The following is a 22387-nucleotide window of genomic DNA, read 5'->3' as shown; positions in this document are numbered from 1 at the left end:
TCTTTGATTGTAGGTGAACTATAAATCCCATCAACTACAACTCCCAAATGACAAAATCAGCCCCCTTCCACCCCACCATTATTCAGGTTTGGGCATATCGAATATTTGTGCCAAATTTGGTCCAGTGAACGCAAATACATCCTGTGTATCAGATATTTGCGTTATAATTCATAACAGTAGCAAAATTACAGTTATGAAGCAGTAACGAAAATAATTTTATGGTTGGGAATGAACCCAACATGAGGAATTGTATCAAGGGTCTTCGCATTATGAAGGTTGAGAACCACTTTTCAAAGAAGCCAGACCAACTGTGCTAAGCAGCTAGGAGGCAACAGCAGTTGTGGAGTGGTAACACTGGTAAAGGCTCTCTCAGAGGCAACGACAGTGACACCATAGCTAATGCTAATTAGTACTGCTCAGAAGGAAGCACAATAAACCCTTTTTGGGTTCTTTTACCATGAAAATCCTGTGGTGATACAATTCAAAATGAAATGAGAATATTATACTCGCATGTCTGATGACACTCAATGAGCTACTGGGGAAAAGCAGAGGACAAGTACAAATAGCACTTTGGTTAATTATACAACTCGACTCAAGCCAAAAGGACATTCAGCTGCCACACAGCACATATTATAGGAACATGAAATTGCAAACATAATCAGTGGAAGCTAGTGATCTCACAACAAGACAGGACTTGTTGATCATATGCGATTCGAATGCGAAAGCAGGACACAGAGCAGAATCAAGGATTGCAGGGAGATTTGGTTTAGGATCAAGAAATGAAGAAAGAAAGCAACTGATTGAATTTTGTGAGGCCATTGTAAACACATTCTTTAATCAAAGAGGCAGTTGTGTACATAGATATCATCTAATGGCAAATATAGAAATGGAGTGTACTACCAGAAGCAGAAGATGGAGAAACTCCATTCTCTCTGCAACAGCAAGACTGGGAGAAAATTGTGGCACAGATCATGAACTGTTAATATTAAAATCAGAGTAAAGCTAAAGAAGAATGATCATGTCAAAATACAACATGAAGAATATCCCTATATAATGTAAAAATAAATTAAAAACTAGATTTTCACTATTATATCTAACTGGCTAGCAGCCAGCCAGCCAGAACAATTCTGAACTGGTATCAGGGACATTGCCATGAAGGAATGCAAAAAGACACTATCTGCAACCAAAAAAAGAGGAACATCAGTAGCTGTCAAATGAAACTCTTCAAGCAGTTAAGGATAAATGAGAAGCAAAAGTAAAAGGAGACAGAAATAGAGTCAGAGCCCGCAATGCAATAGTTCAGTGACCTGTATGCAAAGAGAACAATTATAAGAAATAGATAATAGTTGAGCTTTTCTGAAGGTCTCTTCATCTGAAAAGGAAAATTTGCACCAAGAGTAGGGATGCTATATGACCAGTAGCAAAATACATTATGTAGCCATGTAGAAATAAAAAGATGATGGAAATATATGGAAGAATTGTATAAAAGAGATGAAAAGATGATGGATTTATTCAAGGAGGAACCATTTAGAACAGGCATGGGCAAACTTCGGCCTACCAGCTGTTAGGAATTATGGGAGTTGAAGTCCAAAACACTCAAAAGGCCAAAGTTTGTCCATGCCTGACTTAGAAAATGAACCTTCTATGTTAGAAAGTGAAATGTTTTCTTAAAGAAATGATATGGAGGTGGTATCTAACTCCCATTAGATTAAATCAGATTGATAAAAAAATACTCAAATCAGTGCTGGAGAGGTTGTCAGGAAATAGGGACGTACTTTCATATGTGGTGGTCATGTAATATTGTACAAATTTTTTGGGAAAGCATATTCAAAGAAATAAGAGCAATAATAAAAATAGAGACTGAGATTACACCATAATTAGCATTATTACTTATACATGATAATATAATACCCTTACAAGAGGAGAAAGAAATGGTTTCTAATTTGATAACAGCAGCTAAATTGTTAATAGCAAAAAACTGGAAAGAAAAAAAAAGAAATTCAATTAGAAGAATGGTATAGGGAAATTTGGAATATAGCCATTAATGATAAGCTAACTTGCAATATTAAAATTAAAAGGGGAATATGTAAACAAACAGACTTTTGGAAAATATGAGGAAAATTTATTGAGTGTGTGTTTAATGAGGGAAAGGGGTATAAGCCAGCAATAGAAACAATGATATTTTGGAATGGTGAAACAACATGAGTTGGTTGGTCCTGGTGAAGGGGGCACAAACTAAGGGTAAGGGGAAGAGGGGGAAAATGGTATAATAATAATTAAAAAGAAATACAATATGTATAAGTGGATAAAAGGTGTGTGATAGAGTTATATATAGCATAAGTTGTAATGGAAATTTAAAAATAATGATAAGAAATATAATTAAGGATGTTTTTGATGTTTATTTACTGTTAGATTGTATATAATATGGCATACTCTTTTGTCTAAGGTACTGTAAAAAGAGAGAATGTATGCTTATACATTTTGTTGGACAAATTTATAAATAAAATCTTTTTTTAAAAAAAAGAAAGAAAGTGAAATGTATGCTGTATTCAGAGCACTTGAGATAAATAAATCACCAAAAATAGACAGCATGTTAACAGAACTGCTTCAAACTCCACTAGTTCTATCCAAAATATGTCAATAAATATGGAAAACAAAACAATGACTCACAGATTGGAAACAGCCAGTATACACTCCAGTTCCCAACAAAGTGGATATCGGAGGTTGGGGTAGGAGCACTTCCTATCTCTCAGGGCCCTTCTTATAACCCAGAATATCAAGGCAGAAAACCCCATAATATCTGCTTTGAACTGGGTTATCTGAGTCCACGCTGCCAGTTCAAAGCAGACAATGTGGGTTTTTATTCAGCTGTGTGGAAGGGCCCTCACTCTTGCAACTCTCTATTCAAAGATTATCCCATGTATAAATTTACCCAGGTTTTAGGGGGTGGATTTTTAATCATGTTTGCAACTTATAAACATGTTTATAGTAATCCCCAAATACCAAGTAAACAGCTTTCTAGTTTACCTAGCTATTTCACCTTCCAGTATAAAAAGAAAAGGAGAAAAAAAACGCTTTCTGTATTATCAGTACTTTCTAGTTTATGGAGTGGTACAAGTAAATCACACAATTATAAACAAAAGTTGAAAAGCCTGTTCATATTTTTGTAACAGAAGCTACATCTGAAACCTTTACTGCCCAACAATGTCTCTTTAAGTTATGGACTGGTTTTTTTTCCTCCCTAAAAAACATTCTCCATGGCATTTCTCTTTAAGCATACCACCATCTAAATATTACTGTCAAGCACATACCTTATAAGTTTTAGCATTTATTTTGTGACCTGCCTCAAATTGAGGTTTAGCATGCCTCTATATATTCTCCGGCACAAGCGAGTGCTTGTAGCACAAGGTCATGATTGAATGCAACTTTCCCTGCTCTCTGAGTTGGCTGGCTCAGTGACTACGCTTAATGAATGGATCTCCTTATATAGAGGCTTACTACTGGGGTTTTTTTTCCCTTCACTGCAGCCATAAGTTGCCAGCATAGTAAGAAACGGAACTCAGAATTAGGAGTGTGTATATTATTCTGCACTGAAAATTTGAATTCCAGATGGACATCTTGGATAATTGGGCAGTGCTATAGAGCAGCACTAATAGAAGCGTAATAGGATGTTAGTGCACACATAAAATGGTAATACTTTGGCAACAATAGTCATGCTTTTTTCAAACCTGTGTAATACCCAACCGCACCCTGAGCAAATACCATAAACCTCAATCCTATGCACTTAGAATGCAATCCCCACCATCCTCAGTCGGGCTTACTCCCAAGTAAACATCTATTGTGCTGCATTTTAGAGTCCTAGGTATGTTTACTCAGAAGAAAATAACAGAGTTCAATGCAGTTTACATCCTTAGTAGTAGATCCCACCAAAACCCTGTATATCCCACTACTGCAGCTTTGGTTTACTCACTACAGTTGGTGGAAAGAAATATTCACCCTTATGTGGCCTTTAAAGAATCAGCTTTGAAGTGCTCCTTGCTATTTCCATTCCAACCTTTCCCAGAATTGTAATTGTACATGAACAATGGAGGGCTTTTTCCTGTGAATCTTACATTCTCAAAAAATAGTGGATTTCTAGAGTGGGAGAAGGAGCCTATAGCTTATTTATACACAAATATATAGTACTTACTCATGCCACTGGTGTGGGAGAAACCCACCTTTGACCTTTGATATTATAAGTTACCAAGTAAAAGATGGGCAGGCCTGCAAGTTTGGGAGAGATGCAGTTCTTCACTAAATTTGTTTTCAAAGGAAGTGATGAATAATTCTAGCAATCTTTCCCATATGAGAAAGTTATTGAGAATTGTTCACTTTTTGTACATTTTTAGACTTGATATGTGCAAAAATCACGCATGTTTTTTTTGTTTTTGTTTTTGTTTTTGTTTTTGTTTTTTTGCACATAGCTGCATACAGCATTTTCTGCATAGGAAACATTTTTTATATATGAGGTAATACATTTCTGCATAGAAAATAATGTTTCTGTGCATTCCTATTCAGGCAGCTAAAACAAGCATTTGGCAGGGAACTTGATGACCAAAATTACAGAACCACTGACATTTTATGGCCAGTGTTTTGTTTTTTACTTTAAAAGCCTAGATGATTTTTAAATTATGATATTCAGGGCAGAGGGTCACTCGACCCTCAAACCTGTTGTAGTTAGACAGCACTGTTAAAAGTGATTCACAATTTGAATTTTCTAATGTAATATTGTGAATGGTTAGCTCTACCCAGGCCTGTAGCGAGGGGGGGGGGGTTAGGGGTTCAACCCCCCCCCCGAAATGTTTCAGATTTTTTTAAAAAAACTGGTTTACTCATGAATTTTAACTGGTTAACCAAATCCCCATGCTAAGTCTATGAGATGCAAAAAATTAAGAGTCCCTCCGGAACTGCAAGCACTATCTCAAGAAAATATTGACAATTTATTCACAATGTCATTACTTGCAGCAATAGCCGATATAGTGAAGCAACCAAGTTGGGGGGGGGTGTGTTGAATGCTCTCATTAAGGAAGCCAGACTTGGTGGAGATGGTTGACAGGGGCGGAGCTGCAGGCTGAAGGCTGCTCTGCCCCCTGCTGTGCTCTTTTCTTCAGTGTGAGCTAAGAGGCAGGTTTCAATCCACCCACCCCCCGTGAAATTTTCAAAGCCCCCCCCCCCAAAATTCAACCCCTCCTGAAACTTTTTTCTGGCTACGGCCCTGGCTCTACCTAAGAATGTTAGTGACCATTGACAAGGCCAGCCCTACAGTTAGGTGGAATAAGTGGGCCACCCATCAAACTCCAGAGCAGGAACACCTCTGACTTGAAACACCACACCAGCTTGGTAAAATCAGCAGAATATATGTAGAATATATGTAGGCAAAGCAGTAAAAAAAATAAAACAATAGAAGTCCAAAATCCAAGATAATCCATAAACTTTAAAAGTAAATCAGATCCATTATTACATAGAAATCCATGGAGCAAGGTACTTTGCTTGGAACAAAACAGCAGGAATTCTCAGGCAAAAACTTAGACTTCGGTACAACTTGATTCATGAAACATAAAGCATTTGAAAATGAAACCAGCATGAATTAATGACGTTGACTCAACTGAGACACTAGTCTCCCATGCATCATTATAAACCCTTTCCAAAGGCCGAAACTGACAGGAAAGCATTTTTTTCTCACTGAACCACTAGATAACGATTTGCTTTCTTTTGTTGTAAATGAGCAGAACACCTGAGATTCTGAAAGTTTTGCCTCTGTTTACTAAAACTTTGTTTTCTGTCCAAGGTTTAACTATCATGTCCTTCTGTACCTGGCAAAGCAATCTCATCTGCTCTGAAAAAGTGGTGAAAGGTCTTTCCCAGGAATGTGGCCTTGACCAGGCCTCTCTTCTGAACTTAACTTTGCTCTGGGCAAACCCACATCCTCAGGCCCATCATCAGAAACATCATCCCCATTCCCATTATGCACGTCATCATGAACATCATTCCCATAATGAGCATCAGACACAATCACAGGCTGAACAGGCTGACATACAACACCATCTCAGATAGCAGCATTGTTAATTATCTTGTTTATTTTTGCTTCTGGGTCAACAAAATATGCTTGAAGATTTTCATCCCCTTGTACCCAAATCATTTTGCTGACATTCAGTGCCAGGTATGTTTCATTATATGGAGGGGGCACTTTTAGTTGCCATAAGGACAAATACTTTGAACTATTCCTAGCCATTGATGAAAGTCATTAAACAGAATGTATGGAATAGTTCAAAATGTTTTTTGAAAACGTGAAGGGGTTTTTACATCTTTTCTGTCTCCTTTTCCAGGTGATCTGGTCTCTCGAGCAATGCATCACATGCAGTGTTTGAACACGTTGCGTCCTGGCATGAGTCCTGTTCGACAAACCAGGCAGCAGCAGCAGCCCATCACATGGTCCCCTGATGCGCTTCATACCCTCTATTATTTTTTACGCTGTCCTCAAATGGAGTCCATGGAAAACCCCAACCTGGATCCACCAAGAATGGCTCTGAACAATGAACGGTAAGTACACCTTTCTAGTAATGCAATTATCACCTCTCATGCCTTTATTTTATAGCACAGTACACCTTAAACCAGCTAATTAGTTGTTAATTTCCAAATATTAGAGGTCACTTGATCCTTTAACACAGCCAATGTACTTTCTTGCCTTTGCCAGATATTTAAAACTGAAATAGAAAGCAAGCTGCCTTGGTCATTAATTTTTGGTAAAGTAGGAATATTGGTATGGATTCTAGTGCTAATTGCAATTTAGAGAATTATCAATTGAGTCAGTGGCATTTGCATTAGCATTGAGTTCCTATTCAGTAACCAATTATGTCACTTGGGACCAGTGTCAGAGTGGTAAATTGAAGTGCAGGTTCTAATTATGATTCAGTAGTGATACCCCAAGAGGAAATACAAAAAGACAAGTTGTTGTGGTCACTTATGTAGAAACGCCATTTTCTTTTCCAGTCATGGGCAGGTTTTTTGCCAGGCTTCCCCCCCCCTTTTTTTTTTTTTTTGCCCACTCATGAAGAAGCCACATCAAAATGCTTTAGATTCCAACAAGGACAATCCATTTCCTTTTTGGTTACAGCACAGGTTGCAGATAAATGCAGAGAGTACAAGGGAGTCCAAGTGCATTACAATTAATGCCATGTTACCTGCTAATTAACAAGTTCCAGGACTTTGATCCTCAGAGCTGTGGCTCCAGTACAACATGCATTGTAACTACTAATAGGCAGTCTAAGGAGAGATCCCCAGGCATTTAGCATTGGCCTGGGCAAATCAAAAATGTATTTTCCAAAGTCCAGGGCTCTTACCCATCCATCCTTCCTTCCTTCCTTCCCTTCCTTTATGGTGGGTATGTATCTAGGCATGATAGAATGTCTTGGTCACATGGTGTATCAAAAATATGAATTTCATACTGTATGCTCTGATTTTCAGACATGAGACTTAGCATTAAAATATGCTAAATTCTTGTTGCTTGTAGATTTGTGACATCTTATTTCACTGTCAGGTGTCCAAGACATCCTAGAGGTCAAAATAAACAAACATAAAATATAATCTGTACAAATAGTAAAAAGCATACACTGAAGACAATGGAGTTGAACCCAATTTAGTTATGCTTGGAAATTACTCGTCCAGATCAATACAACATGTTCGTCATTGCTAACGTACATTCCATTGCCTACTTTATGTAGCACCCAACTAACAAATACAACAGGAAAACTATCACCATACCACCAGTATTTCCATCAACTTCTGATCTTGGGATTAGGTGTGGTGTGTACTTGATTGACAGACTGCCAGGGAATACCAAAGATGTCCACATAGGACTAGAAAAGTATCTAGCCTGAAACTCTGTATTGCTGCTGCTATAGAGATGCCCAATACAAGACAGATGGATCCATGGCCTGACTCAATAAAATGGAGCTTGCTATGTGCTTGTGTTCTGAAAGTAGGCAACAGATCAAAAGTATTACAACCTGCAAAGAAGTCTAGGAAATAACGTATTTCAAAAGTGATATCTAAAAGATAGAGGATTAGGCCATTAAATTCCCATCTCTGGAGGATGTATTCTATCTAACTGAGTGTGTACTATCTTCAGTTCTGTCATCCCTGCAATTTTAATCCTTTTTGGAATGCAGCTTCCATTTTCTTGGCTCCTACCTTCTTCCTGTCACATCATCTGTCATTTCTTCCCTTCAGTTTTAGTTCAAATTGGTTTGGTCAGAAATCCACAGAAAAGTATGGCAAGGACAAATGCTCTAGATTCCTTTATCATTATAGAAATGCATTATTAAAAGGAAGCCAGAGCTTCTTCTATGACTTTATCAGTGTCACTGGAAATTCCAGAGAGCAAGTGACTTTTGTGTTCATGCGTTTCAGTCATATGTGTATTTTGTGAGATACCATTTTATCATGAGCTGTTATCAAATCTGTCTTAAGGTCTGAATGAAATACAGAGTTCTAAAACATGAACCATAGCTGGAGTCTTTATAATGGAGCTCCACCATAAGAATACCTTATTTATATGTGCTTCTCTTTTAGAAAACAAAAACTGGCTGACATCTTGCTAATGAATTATGATGGCATAAGTTGGACTCATGCCATGACAACTCATTTTTTAAAATCAACATGGATGTTGTAATTCAGTTTCAGCCACACAACAATAGAAAGCCATGGTGAAATCCATCTTGTAAGCAATTAAGCTTTGTCCAGACACAGCCATTTTCGTGTGCTCAGGGAACAGGGAGAAGTGATGATGTATCCAATAATTTTACTTTAGCCAGAAGGAAAGATTATAGAATCATAGAGTTGAAAGAGACCTCGTGGGCCATCCAGTCCAACCCCCTTCCAAGAAGCAGGAAAATCACATTAAAGCATCTCAAACAGATGGCCTCTGTTTAAAGCCTCCAAAGAAGGAGCTTCCACAACCTAAAGGGACATCCCAAACCCCTCAAAGGCCCCTATCAGTGTCTGTTGCAGTGTGTTCAGGAAAATACTCTCTGCTGACCCTGAAAAATGCTTAGAGAGCTTGAAATGGAAAAATGACACTTGGTAGTCATTTAGGGAAATGAGAAGCTGGGTAGTTGATTAGCAATCCAAAGGTCAAGAGCTAAGATGCTGGTCCGAAACTGGGGAACCAAAACAGGAATAGAGCCAAGCTTCTGACATGGCTAGGAGGTCTCTCACACAGTGGGCAATAATGGGTTTTTTTCCCAGTGGCCATAGAACATTTGCTGCCTGCCTTATCCATGCAAACAGTGCACAGTGATCTACATTGGCTTTATCTGTATTTTTAACTCTACCTGTAACTTCCCTCTCAAAATTGTGTCCTTATTTGCTCCCTTTTCCTGTTTCTACTTCTCACTGGCCCTATCTGACACATTTCTAGTTTTATATTTTTTTTTCCCCATACCCACTCATAGCATTACAAATGCTGTGATTGTCTGGCTTTACTCTGGTTATGGAAGCTAATACTTCAGCCTCTCTTTTCAATCTGCTCTGGCTTTATTCTCCAGTTTGAAGAAGGTATCCAGAGTGCTGAACCTATCCCAAAATAACTTCAGCACTTCATATTGCCATTTTAAAATATGAAGCAAAATCCAGGATAGATTCCCATCTCACTAATAACTTCTTTTTTGAGGAGACATATAGCTTTGTCAGTCAGAAACAACAAGGGAGATTTTTTTTCAGATTCTTTGCCTGAAACGTTATTTCCGTGACAGCTCAGAATGACACTACCACATATTGGCCACTTTTTGTTTCCCCTGTTCCATAGAGTGAGGTCTGTTGATCAGCTCAGGATGCACAGATTAAAATATAAACATATTTAGCCATCCCACAAATTCCTCTTCCCTTAGGCCATTTGCCAGAGAAAGCAAATGCCAGAATTGCTTTTCAAGCTGTACTTCTTTCATTCTTAAATCAATGTTATGTGCTACATCAACATCCATTATTTCTAACTGAGTCAATGAACAGGAAATTTAAAGTAATATTTAAACAACAGTGATTTGAGTGTTAGATTTGCACTCCGGAAGACCAAGGTTTAATCCCCCTGCAGTCATGGAACCTGCCCTGGGCAAGTCAGACTCACTCAGCCTCAAACGGTTGTTGTTTATTCATTCAGTCATTTCCAACTCTTCGTAAGCCCATGGACCATCCCATGCCAGAGCTCCCTGTTGACCATCGCCATCCCCAGCTCCTTTAAAGTCAAGCCGTCACTTCAAGGAAAACATCCATCCATTTTTCCCTTGGTTGGCCCCTCTTCCTTTTTCCTTCCATTTTCCCCAGCAACATTATCTTCTGCAAGCTTTCCTGCCTTCTCATTATGTGGACAAAGTACTTCATCTTTGCCTCTAATATCTTTCCCTCCAATGAGCAGCTGGGCATTATTTCCTGGACTATGGACTGTTTTGAAACTCTCATGGTCCAAGGCACTCTCAGAATTTTCTTCCAGCACCACAGTTCAAAAACATCTATCTTCCTTCTCTCAGCCTTCCTTATGGTCCAGCTTTCACATCCATAGGCTGCTACGGGGAATACCATTGCTTTAACTGTGTGGATCTTCATTGCCAGTATGATGTCTCTACTCTTGATTATATTATAGAGATTGTTGTTGTTGTTCATTCGTTCAGTCATCTCCGACTCTTCGTGACCTCATGGACCAGCCCATGCCAGAGCTCCCTGTTGGCCGTCACCACCCCCAGCTCCTTCAAGGTCAGTCCAGTCACTTCAAGGATGCCATCCATCCATCTTGCCCTTGGTTGGCCCCTCTTCCTTTTGCCTTCCACTTTCCTCAGCATAATTGTCTTCTCTAGGCTTTGCTGTCTCCTCATGATGTGGCCAAAGTACTTCAACTTTGTCTCTAGTATCCTTCCCTCCAATGAGCAGTCGGGCTTTATTTCCTGGAGGATGGACTGGTTGGATCTTCTCGCAGTCCAAGGCACTCTCAGCACTTTCCTCCAACATCACAGTCCAAAAGCATCTATCTTCCTTCGCTCAGCCTTCCCTAAGGTCCAGCTCTGACATCCATAGGTTACTACAGGGAATACCATGGCTTTGACTAGGCGGATCTTTGTTGCCAGTCTGATGTCTCTACTCTTTACTATTTTATTGAGACTGGACATTGCTCTCCTCCCAAGAAGTAAGTGCCTTCTGAGTTCCTGGCCACAGTCTGCATCTGCAGTAATCTTTGCGCCTAGAAATACAAAGTCTGTCACGGCCTCCGCATATTCTCCCTCTATTTTCCAGTTGTCAATCATTCTTGTTGCCATAATCTTGGGGTTTTTTTATGTTTAGCTGCAATCCAGCTTTTGCGCTTTCTTCTTTCATCTTGATTAGAAGGCTCCTCAGCTCCTCCTCGCTTTCGGCCATCAGAGTGGTGTCATCTGCATATCTGAGGTTGTTAATGTTTATTCCAGCAATTTTCGCCCCAGCTTTGCATTCATCAAGCCCCGCACATCGCATGATGTGTTCTGCATACAAGTTAAAAAGGTTGGGTGAGAGGATGCAGCCTTGCCGTATGCCTTTCCCAATCTTAAACCAGTCTGTTGTTCCGTGGTCAGTTCTTACTGTTGCTACTTGGTCCTTGTACAGATTATAGAGATTGGCCAGCCTCAAATGGAGGCAATGGCACTTCCCTTGAATAAATTGTGTCCCAGAAATACTATATTCGGTATGCCTTAAGTCAGAGTTGGCTTCCAAATACATAACGACAACACTGGGCCCTTATTTAACAGAACGAATGCACTGCTACTGCAGCTGCATGATCAGCTATATGCAAGGAAAAGGAATGTAAGTGGGAGAAGGAAACTGAATACAGCCCACTATTTTACCTCCCAAACAGCTGACCAGCAGAATTTGGCATTATTGTTTTTCAGAGGGATGTAGATATCCAGCATTGACTGCCCAATTTAGGCTGAGGAATTAATTGCTTGTGCAGAATGTTTCTCCTCTAGGTAAAGGTATGCCTTTAAAGCATGTCAAACAAATTGCCAACTTTGGCACAACCTTGAAGTTCAGAAATAGCCTCATTATTATAGTGAGAGCAACAAAAATCCAACAAGCCTGTGAAAATGTTCCAGAATATATCTTGCCCCAATGACCTCAATGCCTGGGATAAAATTGTGTAGAGTATACTCTGTACCCAAGATCCTGTTTGCTCATTTCCAGTGAGAGGAAAAAGTAAATTGAGGTTGCCTTTGAGTGTGCCAGGCACACAGCATGCTGCATAAAAGCACTGATTCACTTACTCAACCTTGGCAAGCCTTTACAGTTTGACCTTTTTTTTAGCTGCCTGTGCTAAATCAGCTGCAAACTCGGCACTACTGCATTGTGCCCCATTGTTTTTCTGGAATATGCTTCTGATGTGCGATGCAAAACCAGGGAAAACCCCCAGTCACATCACAAGACTGGTGATCATCAGCTATGCTTTGATTTTTAAGCTGACACTCAAGGGCAAACAAATATCTATTATAATTGACACTTACTTTCTTATTTATCTCCACCATGCTGATACTTAAAACTTTCCAGGACAATACTGTGGAACTTGAAATGATAGACTACAGCAAATATGAGTGAGCTTCAGTGGATGCTAATGTGGTTTAGTAGTAATTTATGGACTAGAATTTGGGACATCTAGATTAAGCTCTCCATCCAGTGATGAAGGTTACTGGTTAACTTTGGACCAATGCATATCTCTTTCCCCCACGTGCATTTGCTGGTTTGACTTTTTGCAAATTTCATTATTTTTGGATTTGATTAAAATATTATCTGAAGGAATCTCTAGATCAGGGGTTCTCTAACTTTTAAAGCTGTGGAGCCCTTTCTGAAGGAAAAGTTTCTCATGGGGTCCCAAGAAACTTTTGGACACAAGGGTCACATTACATTTTAAAATTTGACAGATTGATAGAGAATGTTTGTGTGAATTAGTAGAAAAAAAACTTGAACAAATTTGTATGAGCACTGCACATATCTTGTTTGAACTGCAAAAAGAAAGACACAATATTTAAAATGATGAGTAATTTTAACCAACTTAAACTTCAGTATTTCAGGGGCCATCCAGCCTTTACAACAACAACAACAACAGGAGCAACCCAGGGCCTATCCAGTCCAACTTGCTTTTGCCTTGCAGGAAAAGCATAGTCAAAGCACTCCCCCCCCCCCCCACAACAGATGGCCATCCAGCCTTTGCAATAATAATAATAATAATAATAATAATAACAATAATAATAATAGGAGGAGGAGGAGGAGCAACACGGGGAGCATCCAGTCCAAGCTGCTTCTGCCTTGTAGGAAAATCACAATCAAAGCACCCCCAACAGATGGCATAGGCTACACATACTTCCTAGGTGGGGTGTATGGCCCTCCCTGCCCTGCCCTGGTGGAGCCCCTGACTTTGCCTCACAGAGCCCTTAGGGCTTTACAGAGCACAGTTTGAGAACTGCTGCTCTAGATCTTACAATCTGGCATCTGCCAGAAGTTGGCCATAGAGGCATGCTGGTACACCTAGAGATTCCTAGGTATGCGAGAAAATAATTTGTATGTGGAGTCTTGCACTCTATATATGCCTAAGTGCCTGTAGTCTGAGATCTAGCCTGTAACACTGGGGTGTTGGTCCAGGTCCCCACTGTGGCTTTCATAAATGAGCTACTGAAGTATTTGCTTCATTGTTTGTAACAGGACTTCTTTAAGAAAACTCTGACTGCCTGGGAAATTGGAAAATGTGTTGACATCAAGAAGTGTTTTGCAACCTGAAAATCCTTCCACACCTTTATATTGGAATGTGGGCAAGCTTCTTTCACATACCATAAGCCCCATACTGCCTAAGGGAATCAGTACTTTTTGAGTGTCATTGCCCCAGATAATTTCCTAGCTCCATTCATATGCATGTGCCCCAGTATCTCATGGATTTCGCAAAGATCCAGCAACTGATGGCATGCTTTCATATGTGGTAAACAAACAAGGGTGTGCCTGTATTGAAGTGCCAGTTCTGTTTCCTTTCCATCACTAATATTAGTATCATCCAGTCTTGCAGGAACCTGAGTCCATTTCTGGAAATACGGGGAGAGGGAACGCATTGACACTGGGAGCCTGCATTGGCAGAGAGCTTTATGTGCTGTCCACTTTGCCAATGAATCACTGCTTACAAAATGCCAAGCATTTTCTGGAGTGTGGTATTTTAGGCTGACTGACAGCAAGAAAATAAAATAAAATAAACAATATGTAAGCATGGAGGTGGTCCAGTTTGGTATCCCATTAGGTTTCCTTGATGAAAGCCAGTAAGCATTTTATTCCAGGACAGAGGGCGAGTATGCCATCCAGCTAGAAATAAAAATTCTGAGCTTGCCAACTTGGTGGAAACTGACTGTAGGCTGGAAAAAACTGAGAACACTGTGAAAAAAGCCTTTAATGAATACAGAGGGGCTGGCTAGCCTGAACAAGAGAAACTTTGTTCTGGTTTTTGTACACCAGGGGCCCTCCGAATGTGTCAAATTTTGCTGTAACGAGACTGTGTGCGAGAGGGCAGAGAAGTACTTCTATAACAGTCAGTTGCTATACCCTGCATTAACACCAGCAGGGCTGATTCTGGCTTAATTTGCATACTATTTTTACATACCAGAACTTTGACAAAATGTCATTTCCAAGAGAAGACCTCTTCCTGTATTTACTTCTATAAAGTAAATGTCTCACAGAGGCCAATGGTTTAATGAGAAAAAAGGAAAAGATGTTATTAAAGGAATACTTACAGTAAGGTTGTTCAATATTTGAATTTAAACATGCAGGTTAGTACACTTAGTTGCTTTGCCCACACAATAAGAAGAGCAGGTGGGAGACTGAAATAAAGGACTACTAGATCTGTATTGAAGATAACCATAACTATATTGTATTGTCGAAGGCTTTCATGGCCGGAATCACTGGGTTGTTGTAGGTTTTTCGGGCTATATGGCCATGCTTCTAGAACCCATATAGCCCGAAAAACCTACAACAACCCATAACTACATTGGTGACAACCTAAGCAAAAAGTTAGAACTGTGTGGGGCATGGATTCATCAATCAGCCCACTTCCAATTGATATCCATCCCTTTATTGTTATGGCTGTTGTTGTTGTTGTTGTTGTTGTTGTTGTTGTTGTTGTGTGTCTTCAGGTTGTTTCTGATTTATGCCCTAAGTTGAATCTATTATGGGACTAGTGGTACCCACCATGCGTTGCTGTGGCCAACCTTCCTTCCCTTGTTCTCTCCTCCTTTCTTTCTCTCCTTCCTTCCTTCCCTTTTTTCTTTCATTCTCTCCTTCCTTCCTTCCTTCTCCTTCTCCTCCTCTTCCATTCCTTCCCACCCCCTTTCCAACATAATCAAGGCAAAAATTCAGTTATTTATTTATCGTGTCATCAGCAACCATTGTATTACAATTCCAACAGAGCAAAACAAACACAGAGATTAAAAAGAAAAAGAAAAAAAAAGAAAGAAAAAAAAACCACACAGATTTTGTAAATTTGGTATTTGGTTAAATGTCCTTTGACCAGTATCTGGCCACTTGGAGTGCCTCTGGGGTTGCCGCAAGAAGGTCCTCCATCGTGCATGTGGCAGGGCTCAGGGTGCATTGCAGCAGGTGGTCAGTGGTTTGTTCTTCTCCGCACTCGCATGCCGAGGATTCCACCCTGTAGCCCCATTTCTTAAGATTGGCTCTGCATCTCGTGGTGCCAGAGCGCAATCTGTTCAGCGCCTTCCAAGTCGCCCAGTCTTCTGAGTGCCCAGGGGGGAGTCTCTCATCTGGTATCACCCATGAATTGAGGTGCTGGGTTTGGGCCTGCCACTTTTGGATTCTCACTTGCTGGGGTGTTCCAGCGAGTGTCTCTGTAGTTCTAAGAAAACTATGTCTTGATTTAAGTCGTTGACGTGCTGGCTGATACCCAAACAGGGGATGAGCTGGAGATGTCTCTGCCTTGGTCCTTTCACTATTGGCTGCTACTTCCCGGCGGATGTCAGGTGGTGCAATACCGGCTAAGCAGTGTAATTTCTCCAGTGGTGTGGGTCGCAGACACCCCGTGATAATGCGGCATGTCTCATTAAGAGCCACATCCACTGTTTTAGTGTGATGAGATGTGTTCCACACTGGGCATGCATACTCAGCAGCAGAGTAGCATAGCGCAAGGGCAGATGTCTTCACTGTGTCTGGTTGTGATCCCCAGGTTGTGCCAGTCAGCTTTCGTATGATGTTGTTTCTAGCGCCCACTTTTTGTTTGATGTTCCGGCAGTGCTTCTTGTAGGTCAGAGAATGGTCCAGAGTGACTCCCAGGTATTTGGGTGCGCTGCAATGCTCCAGTGGGATTCCTTCCCAGGTAATCCTCAGAGCTCGGGATGCTTGTCTGTTCTTAAGGTGAAAGGCGCATGTCTGTGTTTTAGATGGATTAGGGATCAGATGGTTTTCCCTGTAATAGGCAGTAAGAACACCTAGAGCTTCGGAGAGCTTCTGTTCTACCATCTCAAAGCTCCCTGCTTGAGCAGTAATGGCACGATCGTCAGCATAGATGAAACTTTCTGTCCCTTCTGGCAGTGGCTGGTCATTTGTGTAGATGTTGAACATGGATGGAGCAAGCACGCTCCCCTGAGGCAGGCCGTTCTTCTGTTTCCGCCATCTGCTTCTCTGGCCCTGGAACTCAACAAAAAAGCTCCTGTTTTGTAGCAGGTTTCCTATGAGGCGGGTGAGGTGGTAGTCCTTTGTGATATTATACATTTTTCTCAGGAGGAGGCGGTGGTTCACAGTATCATAGGCTGCTGACAAGTCTATGAAGACAGCTCCTGTGATCTGCTGCCTTTCAAAGCCATCTTCTATGTGCTGGGTCAGGTTCAGCACTTGCGATGTGCAGCTTTTGCCTTTTCTGAAGCCAGCTTGCTGTGGGATCAGACAGGGGTCTATATTTTCCATAATTCTATGCAGAATAAGTCTCTCCAGAACTTTGTAGAGGTGGCACAACAGGGAGATTGGTCTGTAGCTTTTTGGGTCATTACGGTCTTTGCCTGGCTTCAAGATGGCGATGACTCTTGCTTTCCTCCAGATTTTGGGGATCTGACAGGATGCAGTGCAGTTGTTCATCAGCTCCAGCAGCCAGCGCCTTGCTTTTGGGGCAAAGTTCTTGATTTGTTCCATCCGTAGATCATCCAAGCCAGCTGCTTTGCCATTCTTACATTTGTTGAGAGCCATGTCCAATTCAGTAGATGTAAAGGGTTCATGGAGGTTGTTGTTCTCAATCTCCGGCTGTCTGGCTATTGGTTTCTTTCCTACTTTGGTGGCAAGGTTGGGTTTCCCATTCTTCAAGAGTTGGTGTGCTATCTGATCTGCCTTTATGTTGGCATGGGTATTAGTTTGTGAGGGATCGTTGCTCAGCCGTCTCAGCAGCCTCCACGCCTTCTGGCTGCTCCTGCCCATGTCGACCTCTGTGATCAGCTTGATCCACTGTTCTTTCTTGGCTTCAGAGATGGAGGACACAATGCTCTGCGCTGCCTGAAGAAAATTTTTTTTTTTTTTTTACAAAAATTCAGTGCCAAACAAACATGTAAAAAACCAAAGTGTCAGATCAAACAATGATATAGAACTATAGATTAAAACTTTTAAAACCATATTAAACCATAAAACATAAGCACATTTAGACATTAAGACATAGAATTAAAACATGTCAATATAAGCATTATTCACATAATCCAAGTCATAATCCAAAAACATTCAAATTGTCAATTGCACATGTTCCCTATTCATTTATGCACTGCTTACTAACCAAAGGTCTGGTCCAGAGCCATGTCTTTGCTTTCTTTCTGAAGGCCAAGAGGGAGGGGGCTGATCTAATTTCACTGGGGAAGGAGTTCCAAAACCAAGGGGTCACCATGAAGAAGACTCTGTCTCTCATCCCCACCGACCACACATATGAAGGAGGCGGGACCAAGAGCAGGGCATCCCCGGAAGTTCTTAATCTTCTCAAACCTTAATCTCCAGAGTCATTGTCGCAAGGCTCAAACCACTTCATTATGATGGCTCTCACATCCATCCTTAGCCCATCTGAAAATTGGGTTCACAGAGCAATGGGCTTTTGGCAGAGAGACCAAAGATGTGTTTTTCAGACAGAGGCACAATATTCGTCTTCTTCTATGGGCATGTACTTGATCTTATAGGAAGTTTTAGCCATTTCTTGCAAGGTCTCTGCAGAATTCCGGGGTTTGTAGTTTAGTGAGGCTGTTAAAGGCTCCTCCCTAAACTACAAACCCCAGAACCCTGCAGGAGGCAGAAACCAGATTTTAAGTGGATTTTTTCTCTAGTGTGAGGTAGTAGCAGGATATAATGCTCTAGTTTGCCCTGGAGGCAGTTTAGGAAGGCACACGAAGCAAAAAACAATGTTCCAAGAAACCCAAACTTTTACTTTAAAAGAAAGCAAAAACCTGACAACCAGACTAGATGTTGAGCATTTACATGCAAGCATATGATGTCTGATAAATGTTCCAGAGAATTTTTTTAAAAATTATACTGTTCTGTTTTATATTTCTGGTCAGTTGACAAGCTTAGTTTGCATATTCTGACAGCAGAGAGAATGTAAAGATGACAAGACAAAACTGCCTTCTTCCTGTGCCATCTGCTTTTGGAGTATTTATTACAAGGTCCTCTCCCAAATTATTTTTCTCTATACTGACACGGCTATATTCTATATACAAAAATATATATATCATCTAGGGGGAGAAAAACACTAGAGACCAAGGGGAAAACATGTCAAAAATTCCAACATGTAAATGACAGTAGCTTTATTCTGAGATTGGTGCTCTAAAAATATAGTAGATTCCTTTCAATCACATTGTCCTGTTTGCTTCCACTCATGTGGTATTGTAGATGCACTGCAAAAATGTATTCAGAGGTATTTTAAAACATGCCTTTGTGAATTCAGACCTTTTCGGTATTGATGCAAAGTGAGCCATGTTATATTTCTTTATTTGAATCTGTATCATTTGCCTTTCTCCAAATGAGCACCAATGGAGTAAAAGAATTAACACCCTGGCTACTTTTAAGAAACAGTCTTTTTCCTTGGATGTCCCTGCTGTGATTGTCCAAAATAGTTGTGTCCTAGGTGTTTGGGGTATTTTGTTGCTTTTTGTGGGGATGAAAAATATTCTATTTTTGAAAAGTTGGGTAAATTATTTTAACAATGAAGGCATTTAGATCTTTTTCATATCCTTTTATTCAGACCCATGATTAAACCAGTGTTTACAGGTTCACAAATAGCTTTTCTTGACTTCAGTAGCTGTGTGATCTCATGCAGACTCATTCAGTGCACTAACCGATGTGTACAATGTCTTTTTTGGATCGCTCCCCAGACCAAGTGTCACTAACTCAAGCAGAGACCACAGCATTTGAATTATTTTTCAGAAGATCTCTTGCTTCCTTAACTTGACAAAGAGTGCAGTTTGCTATGCTCAGATCAGTGAATTATATTTTCCTTCTGCAGATTCCTTGAATGGAGCAGTATGTATAATTGTCACGCTTTGCAAAATTATATGGAAATGTTATTTGTAAAAACTCACTTGGCTAAACCCTGCCTACCAATCTGAAATCAATGAGAACTAATTTACCTGTGGCTAATTCCCCATGCAATTCAGTGGATCAATTGTAGATGGTGCTAATGTTGGATTTAGCCCACTGTCTTTAGGAGGTGAACTTACACTTTAATCCTAATAAATAGCATGAATAGACAGGTCTATGGATTTGTTCACTGATTGAATAATCATTTGAAAACATTCAGCTCTTCCATAATAACAGCAATAAAAATAAGAATTCTAATGCACTATTTTATGTCCCAGTTACAAGGAATAAACCTAAAAATTGTACCTTCACAATTAACATCAAATCCCAGCCAATAAGGCTGATCAAGGAGTATAGAAGCTGACATGCAAAATATTTGGAGAACCACAATTTGCGAACCACAGTTCAAGATTCTGAGACTGGACTCTGCTAAATATTGCCAGAAAAACCACTGAAGAGTTTATACAGAGAGTCAGCCTTACATTGTGATCTTCTTATTCTTTGTAATCAAATGTCTTCATTCAAGTCGACCCCAACATATGATGACCCTATTACAGTGTCTTCTCTCTAAGCTTTACTCAAAGTAGGTCTGTCGTTGCCTTCTTTTAAAGCTGAAAGAATGTGGTTTATCTGAAGTCATCAGATGGTTTTCCATGGCTAGTGGGGAGTCAAGCCCTGGTCTTCCAGAGTCCTAGTCCAACAATGAAACACAATGCCATGCTGATTCACCCTGAGTACTTATAACTGTAGCATTTAACGAAATGCTGTTGAAATGAATATTCTTTGTGGCAATAGATGATTCTGTTGTGCCCACAAGTATTGCCTGAGAGATCAAATCATGCCTGATGCAGTATAGCACAGTGAGCCACTCACAACTAAGGGCAACCGAAAGGCAGAGAGGCCAGAGATGTGTGTTTCAGACAGAGGCACAATGTACATCTTCTTCTGTGGGCAAGCACTTTGGTCTTATAGGAGTCTTTGATCATTTCTTGCAAAGTCTCTGCAGTTTCTTTGTAATATGCATTTTAGGAATAGTTATGCTAAATAACAGTTAGAGAAAACTATGGTGGAGGCTCCTTCTTTGAAGGCTTTTAAACAGAGGCTGAATGGCCATCTGTTGGGGGTGCTTTGAATGTGATTTTCCTGCTTCTTGGCAGGGGGTTGGACTGGATGGCCCATGAGGTCTCTTCCAACTCTATGATTCTATTTTTTGTGTGTCAGGAGCAACTTGAGAGTAGCTCCTGGTGTGAGAGAATTGGTCACCCTCAGGGACATTGCCCAAGGGATGCCCAGATGTTTGATGTTTTACTATCCTTGTGGGAGGCTTCTCTCCTGTCCCCGCATGGGGAGCTGAAGCTGACAGAGGAAACTCAACCCACTCTCCCCAGTTTCAAACCCCTGATATCACAAGGGTTTAATCCATTGTGCCACCAGGGCATAGAGTCTTTGATTCTAAGAGGCTGTCCCTCTCCAGTGACTCACTTACTTTCTGCTCAAAAGATTTCTGGTTTTAAAAATATATCAGATATCAGCAGATGAGAAAGAAACATTGCAGAATGGATACTGCTCAAAACTAATAGGGTAGATCTAGAGGTGGCCCTACAGATGTTGGATTGCAGTTCCCATAATCCCTCAACATTAACTATACTGGCTAAGGGTGATGGAAACTGCAGTCCAGAAACATCTGGAGGATCAAACTTACCCACCTCTGAAGTGGTAGAAGGCATTTATCTCCAGGAGACAGAAATAATCCTCTGTTTTCTGCATGTGCTTGATTTCTTTAATAAGGAGTCTCCAACAGGGCTTTTAGCATACATTTTTGTTATACTTTGATGCCTTTACAAATTAAATGCTTAATGTGCTAAAACAATGTGTTGATATAATACAGATTTAGCTGATGGCAGTGAGCCAGACCCACACTGGGACACATACCCATATGAGCAAGGAGAAGAGAGCATTGGCAGAGGGGGAGGGTGCAGTGCAGGCCTTTGCTCTTACAAGCTATCCATAGAATAAGCATATACCAGTGACCTTTCATTTTTCTTAAACTTTTCATATAAAATAAAATGATAACAGAAAGAAAATTAGCACAGAAAAATGATATTAAAAGATTCCTAACAATAATTGTATTAAGCTAAGTTCAGGATAGTTGTGATTTATACACTTCAACTACACAACCGATTTGCTTTAACTAGTAATTATCAAATCTATAGTTAATATATTGTATTTATTTTTGTGCAAAACACACACACAAAACTCATTAATGTTTCCCAGTCTTTCAAAAGAGGGAAAAGTGATTTTTCTTGAATAAAACTTGGTAACTTGTCAATTTCAGAGAAATCCAAAAGTTTAAGTATCCAGTCTTTGCCAGTTAGTATCATGGTGCACTTCTGTTTTTGTGCATACAACAATCTTGCTGTCATGGTCATGTATCTTAGTAATGTTCACATTTTCTTACAGCCTTTGTGTGCTGCTGCTGTTATTCTTATTCACTTTATTTTTGCACTTCTTTCCAACAGCTAATGGTTTACAGTTAAAAATAAGAGCAGTGTACTTAAAAGCATAAAACTGATAACATTAAAAATTTTTAACGTTTTAACTGGGAACCTTTCGACATATGTGGTGGGATTGTAAGATCATTAGAAAATTCTGGAGGGCAGTACACCACAAAATAAAAGAAATATTACAAATTAACTTGGAATTTAAACCGGAACACTTTCTATTGGGACTGAATGACCCAACCACGAACAAGAACGATGAAAAA

General features: G+C 40.2%; 1 protein-coding gene across 1 annotated transcript in view; it reads left to right on the top strand.

Moving 5' to 3' along the window:
- The window catches only part of ABTB2 (ankyrin repeat and BTB domain containing 2), a 178971-nt gene that overhangs the window by 107509 nt on the left and 49075 nt on the right, over positions 1 to 22387 (top strand). The window contains exon 3 of the mRNA XM_060764970.2: positions 6366 to 6579. Within this exon, the coding sequence (XP_060620953.2) occupies positions 6366 to 6579 (214 nt within the window). The remainder of the gene's footprint in view (positions 1 to 6365; positions 6580 to 22387) is intronic.

This window comes from Anolis sagrei, chromosome 1 (assembly GCF_037176765.1).
Source record: "Anolis sagrei isolate rAnoSag1 chromosome 1, rAnoSag1.mat, whole genome shotgun sequence".
Lineage (NCBI taxonomy): Eukaryota > Metazoa > Chordata > Lepidosauria > Squamata > Dactyloidae > Anolis > Anolis sagrei.
This window is presented reverse-complemented; position numbering and strand designations above follow the sequence as displayed.